Here is a 21246-nt window from a genome sequence, read left to right as displayed (position 1 = left end):
TGATCGCATGCAACCGATGCAAACTAGTTGATCGAATTACTAAAAGAAATCTGATTAACTGTAGTTATCGGTTTACTGAGCGCATTCAACACACTCATTACTGTAGAAGCGGGTTTTTATCTCATTTTTATAACTTCAACTGAGAGTCTAGGTCTAAAAAATATGGTTTGCTACTGCAACATACTAGATGCTCAAAAGAACACATTGTCAGCTTTTCAGATGTGCCCCTTACCGTGTGGAACCAGAACTTGACGATGGGAGCGTTGTAAAACTCGTAGATCTTACGGCCCACTGGAATCAGGCGATGCCGGTGCTGAACCTCCTGCACTTCCTTCTTACAAGATGCTTCCGAGCTCACGTTCCCCAGCATGGCCTGAGAACAGCGCATTTGAGAAGAGCGAGAAGAGAGAGAACAGAAAAATGCAGGTTTTGTATTTTATGCGTAATAACATATGAAGGGTTTTTTCCCCTACTCAGAATTGCATGTGGCAGTTGTTAAACAACTGATGAACAATTCTGAGTGCTCAGGCAGGTGGTGCATGTGGAGAGGGCTTTGATGATCTTGCTGTAGAATGGTGGAAGAGAAGAGAGAAGATCAGAGATAGAAAGAGAGAGAGAGTAGAAACTGAAATTTTAATGCCATTTCCATGTGTCTCTGGAACACATTCTTAAGCCAAGAGTGGGGAGCTCATACTGATGGAGAATATGGCACACTCTTGGACGTCGTGTCACAATTGTATTGCAACCTCTTCATCTGATTTACTATTCAAACCGTCAACCATGGCTGAGCTGCTTAGCATCCATAGCTAAGCTACCCACCCTTTCTTCGTCTTCCAATTGCATAGCGTCAAAAAGAGGCCAGATTGTTACAAAGACTCACATAGACAGTTAAATTATCCAGGCCTTTGATCCTGACAGGTTTGAAGTGCATTAACGAGAAATTGGTATATGGAGTCAAGATGATGCTATATAGTAAGTGTGGTGGATAAGCTGCCCTTAAAGCCAATAATGCACAAATCGGAGGCATTGGGCCGTATTTTGTTGGACTTTTTTGGACCACGTCATATGTTTTTATGTATTAACATTGGCATCATGCACACTGGTTCAAAAAGAACCTTAAACTGGATTAATCGTAGCCTAAGCACCTGAACCTGGATTAAACACATTAAACCTGAGTTCTTAAACCTGGGTTAGCTGAGAAAGTCTTTTGTGAAGCTGGAACTCAGAAACTCAGCCTGTCTAGGTTGAAACAGGTTCACTAGACAGACCCCAGATCCACTACGTCTTGTTGATCAACTACAAACCAAAACAAATGGCATAACATTAACACCAAAAAAAAAAAAATCATACATACTTTTATCTTCAAACCTTTTCTCTATCTGTTTTGTGGCTCCAGATGTGTGCATTCTAAGCATGATTAACCACTTTTCTTACGTAAGAACATCTTAGACAACATAATGGTGTAATAATACCCTAGAAGTTGTTGGGAGCCCATGGTGGCCACAGGGCCCTAAATAGCTGCTTATGTCGCTTATTAGGTAGAACTGGCACTGCAGCAAGGAGTGTTTTTAATTAATTGCATTCATGTTCTCTTGCAACAGATGATTTTGTGCTATTGTCTTGACTCCATATATGTGCCATTAAGCAAAGACAGTTAAATTGCAATACAATTTTTCCACCTTGTGTCATAACTGTATAAATCTGAGGTAGATTCATAGTTGCACGTGGGAAGTCAACTGCCCAAGCTGTGTTGAACAATGACAGTTTAGCGCAATGAGGTGAATGCACCATTGAGCAATGAAGTAATTCACTTAAAGACTTGTTCATGTCTCATTGCCCTCTGGACTTCATTTCCCATGAGTCATTTGCGCTAACCTGCTGCTTAAAAGCAATCATGACAGTAACTGGAAACAAGAGTTCAAATGACAGCTGTGTGAAGGAGTTTGCGGTTGTAGCACAAACATTTGCACAGAAGGACGCTTTCTTGGGGTATGGACCAGCAAGCGGAATGCAGATGGGCAGCCTGTCCACTGAACATGCGCAGCAATGGCAGGAAGGCATGGACGAAAGAGAAGAAACATTCAGCGAAATGTCACAGTACCGTACTTCGGACGAGGGACCGTCGCTAAAAAGGAGGAGGACAGAAAGAATACAAGGACGGACACACGGACGGACAGACAGACAGACAGACGGGCAGACAGACACAACGGAGACACGCTACAACTCCACGACCACACGTCTTTGCTAGGACAACGAGGAAAGGGGCAAAGCAGGGAGTGGTGGGCAAAGAAGGGGGCGGGACATATTCTTTAAGGGAAGGAGCCATGGACTGGAAAAAAAAGAGCAGAGATTTGAAGGGGAGGCCAAATTTCGGGGCAGCGCTGCGTGTGTTTGTGTGTGCTGGACTACAGGCTAAAGAACGGGGCTAAGGTGGGTGCTCTCACCACGGAGTTGTACTGCGCCTCACAGTATGCTCTTACGGTGAACTCCATGTCCTCCTCCTCTTTGTCCTTTGCCGGCTTGTCGGCCTCGTCCGAATCCTTCTCCTGCAGGTAGGCCTCCTGCTCCTGAGGCATGTACGACATCTCGTCCTTGTTCTTGAACTCCAGGCTCAGGATGGAGGGAGGCAGCAGCAGGCCCAGAATCACCTGGAACCACATGCAAACATTTACAGACATGGAAAATTACGTGTCAAACCAGTGACAATATCCTTGGAATTCTTTTGGATGTGACATCAGTCCTTAAACTGTCTACTGGGGGGTGATGAGACACTTTGGGCTAAATGGAACTCAAAGCAGAGCTCAAAGTAGGGGACATGGGTGTGCATGGCAACATTGCCAGGCAGACAACAAGGCTGTCGTCAGCCCAACAAAATTAACATGGCTGAAGACCATGTTATGTACCTCTTTATGTAACTCATAAAGGAGACAATAGTTTATCTAGCTAACAATAGCGTTTTGACAATTGGTTTGTTTTGGTTGTGTTATCAATTATACAGATGTTAAAAGCAATTTGGGGGCAGTTTTAAGAGGGAGTGTGCCTTTGTTTGCAGTGGATTTCAATGCAATCCATCATCAAACGTTCGTCTTCAAGCATGTATTCTTGTTACAAGATCATGTCTGATACCATGAGAATACTAACTACCATCAAGCAGAGGAGTTGCTATGGGGGGCCTGGGAGGCTGAACCCGCTGAGGGAGCTCTTTGCATTCTCATGCCTTTTTCCACCTGATGTAAATAACATGACCACCAAAGCTGTCTTTCCATTGCCAGCAATTTACATCATGACAATATTGCTGATTGCCACAATTATTTGTATTACATCGGAGGTTTACACCAACTCTGAAATAAGTTATTTCACAGTTAAATTGTAGTTGGAAATAAACGTGTAAATATCTTGAAATACCTAAGGAATGTCCAACGTATCTAGGTAAATACAGCTAAGCAAGCTTTCCTATTGGTTGGGACTTTAGACTTTCAGTCCAGCTCTTTGTGTTAGGTTGCTAGTTAACATAATTGAAAAATGAAAGTGGAAACAATCACGTTTTGATTGGTTTTGGGGCAGTCATTGGCTGTAGGTTAGGGAACCAGCCCTGTGATTGGCAGTTCTCTGAGCTGATGGAACTGCCCTAACACCAAACTGCTCCCCGGGTGTTGCGGATAGGGCTGCCCACCACTCCGGGCAAGTGTGCTCACTGCCCCCTAGTGTGTATTCACTAGTGTATAAGTATTACATTTACAGCATTTGGCAGACGGTTTTATCCAGAGTGACTTACAATTTGCTCATTTTGCACAGGTAGACGAAGGCACTGTTAGGAGTCTTGCCCAAGAACTCCTATTGGTATAGTGCAGGATGCTCACCCAGGTGGAGATTGAACCCCAGTCTACAGTGTAGAAGGCCTAGAAGCCCACTACACTATACCAACCAACTTACATGGTGTTTCACTGCATGAGTGGGTTAAACGTGGAGGTGAAATTTCCCCATTGTGAGACTAATAAGAGTCACTTAATCTTAATTAATTTCCAGTGGGCCAGTTTTGAGAAGAAAAAAACATCACTCTAGCCGAACCAAATTTCAGTCAGTTGTTGTGAATGGAAAGTTGAAGGAGCTTCCTCGGTGCCCTCAACAAAAAAGATTAGCTTTCTCATATTAGTACAGAAACAAAGTGGAATGCTGATACTCCTTAATGATAAAACTCCTTAAAAGACTGCACTGACTAGAAATCCAGCTGGGAATTCTATGAACTCTTTCGGTTTGTATTCCAAAATGCTACCAAACCCTTAAGACAACACCAGCTCAACAGAGCAAACATGGTTGTGCATAATCTGAGGCACAGCTTTAAGACTGTACAGCTCTCCCTCATGAAACAGCTTTGACGTTCCCTGCAAAAACAGATGCAGACGAGGGGAATCTCTGACTCCTAAAGCCATGTAATGCTCTGCTCCAGCAGCTGCCAAACGCGTGTTTGAGATAGAGGGGGCTTGCTCGAGTTTGCTTCCCGCATGGCTTACGATGCTGCAGGACGACTAGCTGGCATTCTTAGATGAAAAAAGAGTGGCTCTACCAGAAGCAAGCAGTTTATCCCAGCACCTCTGGGCTTTCACAATGGTTCTTGTATGGTAAATGCTGTTAACAGCTGTAGTATACATCAACAAATGCTTTTAATAGCAAAGAGCTTCAAGGCTATGTGCTTGATTTTATACACCTGTTAGCAAAGGTGAAGTCTGAAGAACCATTTTGTCCTTTCAGCAAAAATCAAACCACCTTGAGAGTCACAAAATCTTATGTGTAAATATGTCTCCGTATGTGCTAATGTCCCAGTGTAGGTTAACAAATTTAATACAAATGAAAATGCAGAATTACTTTGCTCTGCTTTAAGCTTTAGCTCAGCTATAGCCACTTTTCTCAGATCTCTGGCAGGAAACGTTTCCGCAAATGTAGAACAGTTTCTTGTAAAATGTCTCTCAACTTTAATTTTTTTTACAAGACTGAAGTCAACTTCTCTTCTTGTTTGAATTTTCCTATAATCACCTGAGCTTTATTTTACTGCAAAGGATTATTAATTAATTTTTTCCTAAAAATCTAACTCTGCTCTGGAGCCGCAACAGGACGTAACAGAGCTAAGGGCAGCTCTGGAGCTGCATGTTGCTGACCCCTAGCAAAGGGTATGGCTGAAGCACCTAAATAATTAGAAGAATTGTCCACATACTTTTGACTATATAGTGTATAACAAATCATCTGACAAGCAAATACAACCTACCAAAAAATGTATAAAAGATGCCTGCTGACCATTATCTATATATCTGTCATCCAGTGGTCAGAACATCCAGATGACTAAGTAGATGTAGTGTACAATGAGCCTGTAATTACAAAGGTAGGTTACATATATGAAAGGGTTAACTCTGCTCTAACTCTGCTCTAAGCAGACTTTGCAGCAAGCATAGCTACTGTCCTTGGCAGTTTTGCACAAACAACTTGCTCCTCTTATCGGGACAACATTCTGTCCAGAACCATTTGTTCTCTTTCGTAGGTAAGATTATCGTACACAGAGCAGAAGCCCCCCTCCTTTGGGCAGTTCCGGTGGTCCGTGAGTGTCAGCTTAGCATTTCATGACTGTTAGACAACTTATTTGGGTCCACCCTGTTTGCTTGTACGCAACAGGGCAGGACGTGTTTGTATAAAAGAAGGAGTGCCCTTCTTTCTTTGTGCAGAAGACTTAATAAACTCTTTGATTGATTAAGAGAGTCGTTCTGTCTTCCTGCACCGAGCGCTCCCGCTGCAACTGAGGCTTTCCACAGGACAGGTGATCCACTCTCTGGTTCCTCTTCATGAACGGACCAAAAACGGCCGGTCCTTTCAATATACTATCATCAGGAAGCTTTGCATCTCTAAATGATTGGGGCATTTTTATATCTCAAATGGTTGTAAAAGCGTTTAAGTTTAATGACAATGTGTCACTTTGTCTCGACTCATTCCTGTCAAAGTTTTAGCGCAATGGCTTATATGAATTGTGGTTTCATTTCAAAGCTTAAAACCTAATTAAAACAGAAAACTCTGCAATTCCCCAATTCCCAACAAAAACACAAGGTTGATCTAATTTGCTGAAAGAGCTCGGCTCTGAAAGCACCATGCTGAAAATAACCATTAAAACTTCATTATTTGTCAATTAGGAGAGTAGTGGTTTAGAAAAGCTCTACAAATGAGACAGGTGCTATTACAATCACAAACCGACTATATTTTGATAGCAGCTTTAGGAATTGGTGATGAGACGAGGCTGCATTTGAAATACCAGGGGCTACTGTTACCATAGTCCATCAGTGTAATGACTCCAGTAATGACTCCATCTGGGTTGATAGGACCTCCTCTTTTCCTAAAATCCCCTAACAACTAATGCTAATGAACATTTAACAGGCCTCACTTCTCAGTTCCCCTTTAAGTTTAATGGACGCTGATCATTCTGTCAATCATAGGTGGGTCAATCATGGAAAGACACTCTCCAAACAGCTATAACATTCATTTGGTTACCCCTAACATTAGCGAAGCTACCAGTAGCAAGCTAACCAGATTAGCTAAACTTCTAGCAAAGCTAGCTACAGTCTTTACAATCCTAAAAAATGGTTCTATGTAGCAAAAGTTTGACATCGTAACAATAGTAAAGCCCTTTCTGGTGCTATATAGAACTATTTTCAAAAAAGTCCTATATAGAACCATATACAACACATTCTCTATCAGCCTGAAGAACCATTTCACCATTCAACAAGCCATTTAAGCATGAAAAATAAGAGATATTAATCTGAATACAACCATTCCCTTTAATAAAGAACCATCTTTTTTGAAAACAAGAACAAAACTGGCATCTAAAAAGTGTCAGTAGGTTTTGTCACTTTACCTAGTGAAAATAAAATGGGGTTTAAGCCATACTACTAGCTTACATTGTCAAAACATCAAAGCAAATGTCATCTTCTGCTCATTAAGTCATCAAAGGTAAGATATGAATGATCCATAAACATTTTTTTCACACATGCTGTGGCAGAGTGCTTGATTAGGTTTGCTGTGTTGTTCATCTCAGTTGTCTTTGATTTGAACTCAGCTTTGTCATCTTCACTGGGCAAAGGTTTTGCCTGTAGACACATGCTATAGTGTAAAAGATGTTCTTGGTTGGACTTATGTAAATCTAGCATGCTTGTTGATATGTATAGTCTGGCTGTTGTTGGCGGAAGCATTGGTATTGGTCTAATAATGGCAGCACTGCTATCAGCGAAAGGCTGTAGCCTGATGTTGTGACACTTGGGGACAAAAAAAAATTCTTATGTGGGTTAACACCACTGAAAAGTTGTCACTGTAGGCCTTCTGGAAGATCTAGATACATCGGTTACTCTGTATATGAATGGTAGCTTAATCAAGTTTCTTTTCGTTTTTAGGAAAAAAGAAAAGTGTCATTATAAAAATAGGTTAAACATATGGTTATATGTTTGCTGCAGGCTTCAAACAAAATATATAGAATAGCCAAAATATTCAGGTGCACCAGGTTTAGCTCAGTGCTAACCAACTATTATAGACTGCATAGGGGTACTAATAGAAAGTAGTGTTATCATAGAGATGGGTAGACTTTCATGGCAAAAACTGAAGGTCTAGCTCTAATAGTTGTGGCTCACCGCTGCTCACCTAACCTTATTCCAAAATCCACTGCTGGTGAAAAGACAAAATACAAGATAATTATATTTGTTACAGTTTCATTGGTGTTGCTCTTAAAAGGTGGCATGCAGTTTGTGGTCTGACCTTGAGGCCAGAGTTCTTGCGCATGCGCAGCCGCCCCATCCACATGTCAGTAAGCAGCATCTGGCTGCACGTGTGGGCGATGAAGTCGCGGTGTTTGGCGGCTACAGCCAGCTGCAGGCAGGTGGCGTTGCTCCAGTTCTTCAGCTCATAGGTGAGCAGCTTCATGGCCATCTGCTCATCCTGCTTGTAGGACTGATCCAGCAGCTCCACTGCCAGCTGCCCAAACTCCCTGGGTGAGGCAAAAATTGCATGAGAGGGGTGGATGAGGGACAGGGCATGTGGTTACAGGCAGACAGGTGCATGCGCTCACTTGCACACAGCTCGACATGTTACGCCCTTTAATTAGCCCATGCATATATTTCAAAGGAGCATGCTTGGCAGATTGACAGTATGGCCAGTCACTGCGCCTTTAATGTGATGTAAGTTTGGCACAAGATTAGTTCTTCTCTCAAACCTTCCCTCCCCAAAGAGCTATGCTCGAGACTTATGGGCCAGGACATGAGAGACTGGTGGCATTTGAAATCTCTGCTGTGGAATAAGACATCTGGAAAATCCCAGGACATTTCTCATGGTTGAGAATCAAATTAGACATGGAATAGGGTGAAGGATGGTGTAGATTAAGTTAACAAGTGATTAGGTTTGTGTTACCAGTTTATAAGATCGGTGCTAACAGTAGATAAAATCACTGTTGCCAAGAGACGAAATTTGTATATTTCTGTGAGATAAGGCTGGTGTTACCAAAAGATTTGGGTGGCGTAACCCTGAAATAAGGATGGTGTTACCAACAGATAAAGATAGTGTAACCAGGAAATAAAGATGGATTACCTGAGAGATTAGGATGGTGTAACTGAGAGATAAGAATGACGTTACCAAGAAATAAGGAAATTGTTGCCAAGACCTAAGGTTGGTGTTACCAAGTGATAAAATGGCATTGCCAGGAGATAAGGCTGGCGTTATGAAGAAATAAGGCTGGTGTTACTATGAAATAAGGATGGTGTAACCAAGAGATAAGGCTAGTGTTATCAAGCGATGACGATGGTGCAACCAAGAGACAAGGATGGTGTAACCAACAAGTAAGGATGGTGTAACCAAGAGATAAGGCTATATTACCATGAGATAAGACATAAGAAAAGTGTTACCAAGAGACAAAGATATTGTTAGCAAGAGATAAAGAAGTTGTAACCAAGAGATAAGGATGGTATTGCGTAACAAAGAGATAAGGCCTGTGTTACCATGACATAAGGATGTTGTTATCAAGACATAAGGATGGCATTATTCAGTGATTGAGACTGGTGTTAACAAGGTGTTGTAACAAAGAGATAGATATGATGTTAGAAGAATAAGCATGTGTAACCAAGTGATAAGGATGGTTAAACCAAGAGCTAAAGATGGCATAACCAAAACATAGTGTTGCCAAGGCATGAAGGCTTGTGTCACTAAAACAAAGTTTTAGTTACTGGCAAATAAAAGCAGTGTTATTGAGAAAAAAGGCAGATGTAGGAAAGTAATCCGGTGTAACCAAGGCACAAAGCTGGTGTTGCCAATAAAAGGACTAGAAAACAAACAGGACAAATGGCTCTACACATTTAGATCTGTTCTTGCACCTGGAATTGTGATTGAGTTCCTGCGAGATGTCATCCACCATATCATTCTCTGATGCCTCATGTGCCATGGCCTTGCAGAGTTTGCACGCCACCAGTGCCTTGGCCATCGCCTCTTCGCCGTGCTGCCAGAAGAAGAGCGCCATCTTCTGCCTCTTCATCAGCACTGCCCACACCATAAGTTCATGGAAGGGGAAAGGGAAGTGGTTGATCTCAGGGTCATCCAAGTCGATGTCCACCTCCTCCTCTCGCTTCCGCGTGGTCTTCTGGCGCCCTCTTCGGATTGGCATGTCGTCCTGTCACGTGAGAAATTTTGCAGGATTAAAATCTGGGACTCAAGGGTGCCATCAAATCCGAATCTAGAGACTAGTACTGACATTGGACACTTTGAAAGGGGCAATGACGTAACCAAAGCAGAAGTCTTTTTCACAGTGCTCAAAAAGTGCTTTACATTACAAGAATTTGACACATACAGTACAGTTCAAAAGTCAGAGACCAACCTGAGTCCTACAGTTTCCAAACCTTTTCCTGGACTGATGAGTCTAACTTTGCAATTGGGATTTGGATTTTGAGTAGTGGAAAATGCAACTAACTTCTAAGACTAAACTTTGGACAAAGGTATGGAAAAATATCCCTGCAGATTTCTTTGAAAATCTGAAAGCAAATTTCCTGAAAAGAATGGAAGCTGTAAAAAAGGTAAACAGTGGAAACACTAAATACTGACAAAGAAGTTTTTTCCTGACACTGAAAATAAATAACTTGTGCTTTATGTGCTAATGGCCGTTTTATCTATGAATCAAATAAACGAAAGGGTGGTCTCTGTTTTTTATACAGTACATGAGACACATAAGTACTTGTTATGTTCATTTCCAATCTGGCCAGAAATCAGCAAAACCTGCACAATTAAATGGCATGTCTAATAGCCGTTTAGTAAATATTTTTGCATCCTATTTTTGCAATCTCGCACATGCAGTGTGAGGAAAAACGTTGGTGGTTTCTAACAGTACACTGTGTGGGCTGGCATTTGAAAACATGGGGAGGGGGCTGGAAAATAGAAAAACACACTCACCTCCATTCCAAGCAGCTTCAGGGCCTTTGGCTATGAATGATGACAACAAAAAGTGGCATTTAGGAACACAGCCAGATACGCTCTCTGCATATTTATATCACCTACATCCTAAGACCCCCCACATACCCTGTTCTCACCACATACTCTCTCTCCTGGACCCCCGAATAGTCTCTTGCTCTAACACGCTCATTAGAGCAACATGAGTGACCTCTGGTGTGTTTGTATGAGGGAGAGAGAGCGTGTTAAAGTGAGATGTATCTGTGTTAAAAGCAGGGCAAGTATGCATAATGAACAGATGAGCTAGCGTGTGCGCTGGGAGCTTAGCAAAGAAAAATCTGGAGCAGCTCTCATGTGTGGCTGTTAATATCTCCCATCTATTTTAGGCCTTTTAGCATCCGCAAAAGCCTGTATATATGTTTATGTTTGATGCTGGCATGTCCATAAATGTGTGGATATACAGTTTGTGCAAAGGAAGGACAAAGTAGGACATATGCTGCAGAGCACATATGCACGCCATTAGGACTGTATAAATGGAGTGGCTATAGAAAACATTGTCAATAAAACCCCAAGAGACAAGCTACGTCTTGTTTTACTGGACCACAAATTGGTGGTATGTCATTTGTCATGCGATTTTGTATGATAAAGATGTAGGTTTGGATATATTTTAATTGGCAGTGTGTTATTTGCCTCAGCTTGATTTCAGCATCAGTGTATATAGATCATTCTACGGAACTGGTTCATCGTCAGAGTTGAAAACACATTTAGGACTTTTAACTGACTTGGACTTTACACTAAACTCTTTTTGCTTTAAGTGACCTTGTACCTTAATTATGTTTATTAAAACAAACAATTGAACCTTCCACTTTGTCACTACCAAAACAATCGTAGCACTACTGAAACATTACCAAATATAAGTACTTAAAAACATTCAACATGGAAAAACATTTGAGAATGTCCAACTCTCTCATTTTCAAACTGTGTCAAAAACTCAAAAATGACAATTTGCCCTAACTTTAATTAGAGTAATAAATTTGTGATTTAAATAGATCGATAGATAGAAATCAAGTGAGATCCCATTCTTAATCCATAGGAACTAATATAATGTTGGCCCACCCTTTGCATCTACAACAGCTTCAACTCTTCTGGGAAGGCTTTCCACAAGGTTTAGGAGGGTGTTTATGGGAATTTTTGACCATTCTTCCAGAAGCACATTTGTGAGGTCAGACACTGATGTTGGATGAGAAGGCCTGGCTCACAGTCTCCACTCTAATTCATCCCACAGGTGTTCTATTCGGTTGAGGTCAGGACTCTGTGCAGGCCAGTCAAGTTCTTCCACACCAAACTCGCTCATCCAGGTCTTTATGGACCCTGCTTTGTGCACTGGTGCACAGTCATGTTGGAACAGGAAGGGGCTGACTTCAAAAACTGTTCCGACAAAATTGGGAGGATGAAATTATCCAAAATCTCTCTTAAAAGTTCCTTTCACTGGAACTAAGGGGCCGAGCCCAACACCTGAAAAACAACCCCACACCATAATACCCCCCTCCACCAAACTTTACACTTGGGACAATGCAGTCAGACAAGTACCGTTCTCCTGGCAACCGCCAAACCCAGACTCCTCCATCAGATTGCCAGGTGGAGAAGTGTGATCACTATAGAGAACATGCCTCTACTGCTCTAGAGTCCAGTGGTGGCGCTTTACACCACTGCATTTGATGCTTAGCATTGCACTTGGCTTGGATGCAGCTGCTCGGCCATGGAAACCCATTACATGAAGCTCTCTACATTGTTTTTGAGCTGATCTGAAGGCCACAAAGTTTGGAGGTCTGTAGTGAATGAAAGTTTGCGACCTCTGCGCACTATGCCCCTCAGCATCTGCTGACCCCTCTCTGTCATTTTACGTGTCTGACCACTTTGTGCCTGAGTTGCTGTCGTTCCCAATCGCTTCCACTTTGTTATAATACCACTGACAGCTGACTGTGGAATATTTAGTAATGAGGAAATTTCATGACTGGACTTGGACTCCTACCACGGTATCATGCTGGAATTGACTGAGCGACTGAGAGCGACCCATTCTTTCACAAATTTTGGTAGAAGCAGTCTGCAGGCCTAGGTGCTTGGTTTTATACACCTGTGGCCATGGAAGTGACTGGAACACCTGAATTCATTGATTTAGATGGCGGAGTGAATACTTTTGGAAATAGATAGATAGATAGACAGACAGATATATAGATAAATAGAATTTTATTGATCACAAATGGAAATTGAAGGGTAAATTGCAAATTTACATGTGTTATAGTGTTGATTGTGAAATGAAAAATGAGTTTCAGTAACATTCACATAATGAGAGCTAAACGGCAGTGGAAGCGGGTTGGGTGTGTGTGTGTGTGTGTGTGTGTGTGTGTGTGTGTGTGTGTATATATATATCGCTGCTGTCGGAAGAAATCCTTGTATCTCCAAAAATCGCAACTTTACAGGAGAAGGAAAAAACCTACTTCACTTTCAATGTAAGTCAATGGAACCAGAATTTTTCCTATGTCATTTTGGGTAATTTCTTTTAGGCCATTCATCATAAAATTTACAAACAATGTAAGGAGTAACACATACTTTCAAATTATGTCAAAAACTGAAAAATGCCAAAAATGGAGATACAAGGTTTTCTTCTGACAGCAACGATATGTATATGTATGTATGTATTTTTTCGAAGAGAAAATAAGTAGATACAGATACAGAGAACACACTTCTGTGTTACAGCACAATTTATATTCTTTGTTTTATTTTTTCTGGTAGGTTAAACCTAGTAAGGAATTAGAAATTGTGCACTAAAATGTGCAGAAAATGCCATATTTAAGTGTCTTCTCTCTAGAGGATGTGTTCTCTTTACGTTTCCCTAAGAAAATCAACAAAACATGAATTTGACTGGAGGTGCTCAGACAATTTTGTGTCTTATACATGACCTCAAATGTTATGGACACACTTTTCATGAAACAATTTGCTTAATTGTTATATATGGTAATGCAATGATATTTCAAAGTAATTTGTAGTCATTTTGGACAAATTCTGTTGATCAATCATGAGATCATGAGATGCTTATGCAATGTTAAAAACGCCTTTTTCCTACTTTTTTTCAAGTCTTGAAAATGTGCAAAAATATACATCCACCCCTCTCGCTGTACAAACATATGAAATCGCTCCCTCAACACTGAAGCTATGGATCATTGAGGTGTTCCGTCTTCCCCCCTGTGAGTAGTCTCCTCTAATCTCAGCGGTTCACGGTTTATGCAGCAGATCCTTAGCTGCCTGCGTTTGCTGATGTCCCCTATTTACCTACTTGCCTCAATCAGTACACTCAAAGGTGAGAAAAAACCTGGCACCTCGGGAGAAGCATGTCAATTTTCGTCCGCCAAATTTTTCAGCCACATGTACTCAGGGCCGCCGGCGTGCCACAGTGTAAATAATTCTCTCTGCACTCAATCTGTGATCTGCGGTGGCTCCGCATCTCAGCAGGGGCTGCTAGAAAATGTGTTTCACTGTCGGCAGATAATGTGCTTAAAGGAGATCTAGCGGAATCTTATCACACATTCTGTTTGGATGCTCTGAGCAGAGGTGAGGCAATGGAAGGATTTGTTTTCACCTTTGTCAAGTCGCAGCTCTCGTACTGCTGAATGTCTCAGTTCTTGAATTTTTTTGCAGAGCTTGAGAGGTTTTCAGAGATTATGTCTTATAATCTCTTAAGTAGCATTTGAAATGTTCCTGAAACTAAAGTTTTCATGGATTAGCTTTTGAGACCTTCCAACCACTCTTTGTAAAATGGAGAAGAATTGTTTTTAACTCATTTGAGGGGCCTAACTTAGTTCTAGGCCTTTTAGGCTTTAGGCCTTTTTAGGCTTTACTAGACTTTAGCAGCAAAAAGTTGTAGCCAACAACATGGTGTAAGTTGCAGTCACACTAAAAATTTGCTGTTTGAGAAAAAAAGATGTGACTACACAAAATAATCCTCCTTTTTTTGGTGCAGTTAGCAAGCTAGCTAAGTCGCAAACCACAAAATGGAAAAGTAAATATAATGATGGCACTTAAGCAAATGTTACAAGTGCTACACTTGGCAAAAAAAGTGTAACTGATGGTTGGTGGCATGACTAGCATGCAGCACTTAGCCAAGCAGCTAACCTAACAGTTAGAAAGCTTCTGAACTTACCTACCGTGAACAATAAGAACACAAAAGTAAAACTATCATCAAATACAGTGTTTTCAACTAACTGTATGTCATGCTACCTCTATCTATGTGTTTATTTATAGCCAGCTGAGAAGGACTGTGCAAAGGATCGAGCTAAGATGCTGCCAAAAGTAGCGCTAACCCCAGTTTTGGATCTTCAGTGCTGCTGTGTGATGCATTGACAGTATTGTAGCGTTCCACTATCGGTTCATTTGGCTGTGGATGTGTGGAGCCTCCTGGGAAAGTGCCACGAGGTAGGAGAGACTGGCATTTTGAGCGAGAGAACAGTTATGCCTGTGTGGACATTATGGGCACAGCATGGTTGGTTGTGTCATTCTGTGCTGGGGTGTTTCAATTACCGCTAGGGGGTGGTGCTCCATTGTTTCTGGTTCAATAAAGACCTCCTTTTTGCCAGAAGTAACAATATATATAAACTGAACCCAGTCATCCTGCAGTTTTCAGTGAGGTCAATCGTGTCACTTCTCGTGCAGTGTGACCACCATGACCAACCTGACCAAGCTTGTTGACTAGCATGGCTCTCCTTTGTCAACCTGGTCATGGTGGTCGACTATCTAAATCATCTACCCCAAGAAAAGTATACCCTATGCTGGTCAACCAATTTAACCAGCATGTTGCCCAGCATAGGGTATGTTTTCAGCAAGTCCAGCTAGATGTCCAGCTTGTTAAGCACCTAGATCAGTGTTTTCCAGTCCGGTCCTCCAGGTCCTTGAGATGGTCCACACTTTTCTTTCATCCCCAGCCTTGAGAAATGGGTTGGGAAACACTGACCTAGACATTCAAAGGCCAGCTCAGACCATCAGAAACCAGCTAAAGCTGTTTCTAGCTGTATTTTTTTTTTGACTCAGAATAGTCAAGACAACTGATAACTGAGTAACAACTTAGGTTAACAACCTAATAAGATCAAGACAACTGTCACAGTATTGGAAGGCTTACCCTTTTAGGGCCGAACAGATTGTGGTAGAGGGTTCGAAACCTCTTCCGTGTATAGTTGCAGCGATAGGCCCCGCCCATCAGGTACTCAATGACCAAGCCAATGTCAATCAGGCTGATGCGATAGTCGGGTGGCAGGTTACCCTGAAGATAAAGAGGTTACTCAGGCTGGACTGGACATGTTCGGCACGAGATGGTTATGAAGTAGGAAATGCCAGACGTAGTTCATACCACAGTCGTACCACTCATAACACTTTCTCACACACATAAACACACACACTGACTTGTCGCTAAAAGCACTACGAAGATAAGGGACGGGCTGATTCACCTTGAGGTAGATCCAACTGAACCCTGGATATTCTTGCTTGGAAAGAACACACAAGGTAAGTGAGACAGAATCACACGCAAAGGATCCGGCGACCAACACAACACCACCCCACTAACAAACAAAGCTCCAATAAGACATGAAGACCCCAACAGTACAAAAAACACCCAGCTAAAAAAACCAAAAAACACGAGCACCCAATAAAACACAACACAGCTAAAATACTGCTAAACACAAACACTCTAGAATGCTAACACCCCACTAATACACAAAAGCACAAAAGGCCATGTAGTGTCCTTCACCGAGCCAAGCACCAGGTCCAATATTTTCAACATGAGCTAATTTCTTAGCTCGAGCAGACGCAATAAACACTGCCAATGGCCATGAACAAGTGGATGGCAGGAAAACATGTAGCGCTGCTGAAACTGAACATGCTGATCATTTTGTGGAAACATGCTCTAATGGCTTTAGCAAATCTGGCCTCTAGCACCTACAGGGCTAAATGAGACATTTACTCTCGCAAGGCTGTAAAAAAGGAAAAGAACAGAAGGTGAGGAAGAATAAATAAAACTGTGCAATGTACTCCACCCTAATTTGCAATGTACTCCACCCTATTAGGACTTTGGAACTGATGTCACATTGCACTGCATTATGGGATCATTCTGACATATTGGCAGGGTTAGTTCTTTGCTTATGTTATATAAATATTCAATTTTTTCAGGGCTAAGTGTCTATTTTTTCAAATAATTTAGAATTTTCAAGTCAGTCTAAGTTCATGTAAACTTTAAAACTGAATATTCTGCTCAGTCAGTGGCATGTAACTCAGGATTACCTCAGCCACTCATATATTGTACACAGTTACTGGCATATTTCTCTCAATTATTGGCAAATTTAAGGCAGTTTCCTATATATTTCACTTAGTTATTGGCAAATTTCATTCAGTTACTGGCATATTTCACTCAGTTATAGGCAAACTTCACTCAGCTAGTAACATATGTCACTCAGATATTGACAAATTCCACTCAGTTATAGGCATATTTTACTGTGTTACTGGCATATTTCACTCAGTTATTGACAAATTTCACTACAAGTAGCCTTTTAATGATACCTGCTTGCCTTACTATTTAGTGAACTAATGAATGTATAACTGTACTGTACTATATGAAATGTGCAAAAATCCACATGTGGCTTGAAGGTAATGTTAATCATATGTTACTTCAGCTAGCCTTTCTAGCGTAATCGCATCATAACTTACTTCATCTTGTGCCTTTTAGCTCAAAATCAGTGAGATCATAAAATTAGTAAGGTAATATCAAACATGATAAATCCAATACATGTTGAATGTTTTATTCTATTAAATCTATACAGGAACAATATAAAATGAGCTTAAATTTAATGTTTATATGCACTCAAACTGTGATACTTCCTGTGCTGCCTGACTAGAGTTTCTTTTCCTATCCTGATTTTGCTCTTTTTGATCTGGTAGCCACACAGCCACATGCTAATCAGTTCTTACAACATATTTAGTTAGCCAATGGGCTCCAAGGAAAACAGGTAAGGAAAGGAAGATTAATTCAACTGTTCAAACTAGTTAACTCTGCCAAAATGGAGCCTCACCCATAAGACACTGTATCATGGCATCAGATTCCTAAGCCCTTTTAGCAAGTCTCAAAGCATTAAGCTTATTGTACATGGCTATAGCTACAGCTCCAATACAGCATCAAATACAAACACCCCTGTTTAGCATTCATATAAATGACTTTCCACAGCAATCTTCTGAGTTCTGCTAGCAATTGTACCCTTCATAAAGCCACTGCGCCAACATTAAAGGCATCTCAATCTTAAACCAACCATTGTTCCTTTCAAATGGGCTAATTGCTTGCACCTCCAGCAGATTAGATCTCAGACATGCTGGCCTTGATCCCCCCCCACAGCATTCAGGGCTGACTGAACATTTGTAAGACGAATCAATATCAAAGGATGCGTCGATTTCGTAAAAGCTTAAAGCCACACTTTCATAGTAATGGGCATATTCATGGCACATTGGTGTAACTGTAATATCTAAGAATCAACTGCCTAATCATTGGCCCTATCATCAGGAGATTGCAAGTTCAATCCCTGGTGATGCAATAGCTATCCATGGCTGGAAGTTTAAGACAGCATAATTGGCCTAGCACTCTCTGGGTGGGTAGGATGGCTGTCCCTCTTCCCCCCATTAGCATGATGTAGGTAACATGTCTGTTAGCTTATGTAATAGAATTGGCAGTTAATATTCTCTTCCAAGCATGTTGAGATGACATTAGGGACAGTTTGAAAAGATGTGGTGGCACTTATCATGTCTTGGAGGAAACTTGTACAAGCCCATATCCCCCGCTTTGTAGCATCAGGTGATAGGAGATATCTAGGTAGTGGATAAAAATTGGCCATGACAGAAATTTGGAAGGACAAAAACATTAAACAGAAGTCTGGAGTTGAACTGAGTGGCCTGTCCCACTCATTCTTGGTGTAGACTAGCACTGGGAGTGTACAGGGGCAATGTTATGAATGTCTGCCAAACTAATAACCAAAAGACAGCAGGAGTACCCACAAAGTTAGCAAGTTAGCCACCAGTGTCGCCACTGTGATTTCTGAAGCAGGCAGTAGGTGCTCTAATTAGGACTCTGAGGCCGTTCTCTTGAGCTTTCAGAAGTCAAAAGTCAGGAAGGTGAGAACAACACAACTCTTTCACAGATGAAAACGGACAGAAAGTCAAGCAGGGAAGATTCATGCAGAGACAGAGAAGGCGTCTAATTAGGCGGCACCATCCCTCAGGCCGGGAAATGAAGCTGGCAAGCCATCTAGAGAGTTGAGGACTTCCCGAAATGTGCAACGAAAAATCTAAAATGCTATTCTACCAGCTACACACACACTCTCAGACACACACAACCACACCAACACTCATGCACACACAGGCATTCTTTCCCTTTCTCACGTACAAGCATGCATTGAGACGTCATACCTTTTTTACATCTCTGACGAGGTGATACAAGGTGTTGGATGGTCCGTGCCTCTGTTAGAGCAAGAACAAACACACATCATGTAAGGAAAGTTCCTAAATAAGCAGATGAATGAACTAGCACAGTGGTGTAGTTGTCTGAAGGGCATATTCCTGTTATTGCAAGCGACATCTTGGTCTCAGGCACAAGCTAAAGGTGAGTCTTGTAGAGCATCGCCGCTGTGACATTATTTGCGACAACACATGACCTTGAGTGTTTTATACAACAGTTCTGCAAAATAAAGAAATCATAAAGAAAAAATAAAGCAAAGAAGCCCTGAGCATTGCATCAAATGTATGTTAAAATTGACCTTTTGCGTCACGGATGGAGCCAAAAAAACTGTCCCAATCAGATTCAACTCAGCTTCATAAATATTAACCAGATTAACCTGAATGTGGTCTTGTTCCAATCGTTTCTGGCTAATGCTGCGGTCACATGTTGGTGGTACACGGTCGACGGCAAATCAGATATTCCATGTTTTCAATGCACCAGTTTCATTGTTTCTTCTAATAATCACCCATTTTCACTCATAATACTTTCACTTTTCCAGTGTTTGCATGCTATTGGTCGCATAACACTGGGAGACATTGAATGACGTTGTTTTCAAATCAAACATGAACGCGGCATAATTTCAACAACATTACAGAGAAATTACGTTATTAGCCAAGATTTAACAGCAATATTAGCCTTGCATTTGCGTTAAAGGGTTGAACAGCCCGTTCCTGTCAAAGTAGGCAGTTCTTGGCAATGCTGAGTGACAAAATACACCAGACCCTCTTGCCATAGGCTGAAGTCGGGTACGCGAGACAAGTTACTCACTAACTACTTAAACTAATCTGCCCGTTATGTAGTTTTTAAAGTTAAGGGCTTAACTATGGGCCCACCAAGTTAAGGCCTAAGTTTTAGGCCTTTTCAGCAAAAACCCAGGAGAGCTGTGAGTTCCTATAGTGTGTTACCGTATTGTAGAGTTCCTCCAGCCTGGAAAGTGTGAGGAATCGGTGCATGCTCACACCGTTCTCAATGAGCAGCTTCACAAAGTCCACACGGTCCAGCACCAGCGCATCCAGCATGGCCTGCTCCAGAGAGCCCACCTGGAGCCAAAGAAGACACAGTCACATCAGTGCCCTGGGGCTATGTGTGTATATGTGTGTGAGTGTGTCTGTCAGAACTCTCAGAGAACACACACCAAAACACACAGTACAAGGACCCTCTGGCTGAGTGTGTCAGTGTGCTCAGGAAGCACAGAGAAGACAGAACGAAACATACTGGAAAAAAGCAGTGGTGGACGAAGTACACAAACCATGTGCTTGAGTTAAAGTAGAGACACCCAAGGTAAAATATTACTACAGTAAAAGTAGAAGTACCTCCCTTTAGACCTCCAACTTGAGTAAAAGTACTATAGTATCTGCCTTCAAATGTACTTAAGTATAAAGTAAAAGTACTAAAAGAGTAATTCTAACCAGACTGGCTTCATGAACTCATTTCAGGTGAAGATCCTCCAGCGTCTCTCTTGGTAAACCAGTCTTTTAATAGAACGTCATTAATTAGTGACGCTGACGTCTATTAAAATGATCAGAAGCACAAAACACTGAAGGTAAACAGTTTCCATCAGGGAGAACCGAGTGGCTCTGAAATCACTTTTTACACACAAGCAAAGTTTCAGTTTCAGATTTATTTACAACTTAGTTCCAAGTTTAAGTTGAATAAAAACTGGCTTTAAACTCAGGATCACAGATGAGCTCCTTTACTATGTTGATCTGTAGGCGTCTGTTCATAAACATAAACCAGCCCAACCTCATTTACTATAAAATGAAATGGTGTTTGTAGAAATTCAGAAAAAAGCCGCGTCAGTCTCGACTGCATATGTGGACATATTTCTATATTGTGCTCTATTTACACAAAGTTAGGTTAGTTCATCATTTATGTTGAACAGACTCTCCCAAAGTTTTACGCTGCTGCGCTGACGTTGAACCGCGTGCTGCACTGGGTCGGTATGACCAACAGGTCAAAACCAGCTCTAAACAAAGTGACCGCTGGGCCCTGATTGGTGCTCTGGCTTTGCGCTTCTTTCGTTTTGACATGTTATGTTTTTATACACACAGAAACCAAAAGGAACGACAGATTTCTCAAAATGTAGGAGGAAAAAGTCGGATATTAGACTCTGAAATGTAGTGGAGTGAAAGGAAAAAGTTGGCAAAAATAGAAAAACTTCAGTAAAGTACAGATACACAATAAAACTACTTAAGTACAGTAACTAATTACATTTACTTAGT

The 21246-nt window shown here is 41.4% G+C and overlaps 1 protein-coding gene across 1 annotated transcript in view; it reads right to left on the bottom strand.

Moving 5' to 3' along the window:
* trpm3 (transient receptor potential cation channel, subfamily M, member 3) overlaps positions 1-21246 on the bottom strand; it is a 252200-nt gene that overhangs the window by 25813 nt on the left and 205141 nt on the right. The window contains 8 exon segments of the mRNA XM_017709650.2: positions 233-373; positions 2445-2648; positions 7780-8008; positions 9384-9676; positions 10450-10479; positions 15617-15757; positions 18937-18987; positions 19930-20064. Of these exon segments, the coding sequence (XP_017565139.2) occupies positions 233-373; positions 2445-2648; positions 7780-8008; positions 9384-9676; positions 10450-10479; positions 15617-15757; positions 18937-18987; positions 19930-20064 (1224 nt within the window).

This window comes from Pygocentrus nattereri, chromosome 20 (assembly GCF_015220715.1).
Source record: "Pygocentrus nattereri isolate fPygNat1 chromosome 20, fPygNat1.pri, whole genome shotgun sequence".
Lineage (NCBI taxonomy): Eukaryota > Metazoa > Chordata > Actinopteri > Characiformes > Serrasalmidae > Pygocentrus > Pygocentrus nattereri.
Note: the sequence above shows the minus strand (reverse complement) of the source record. Positions and strands in the feature narration are given on the sequence as shown.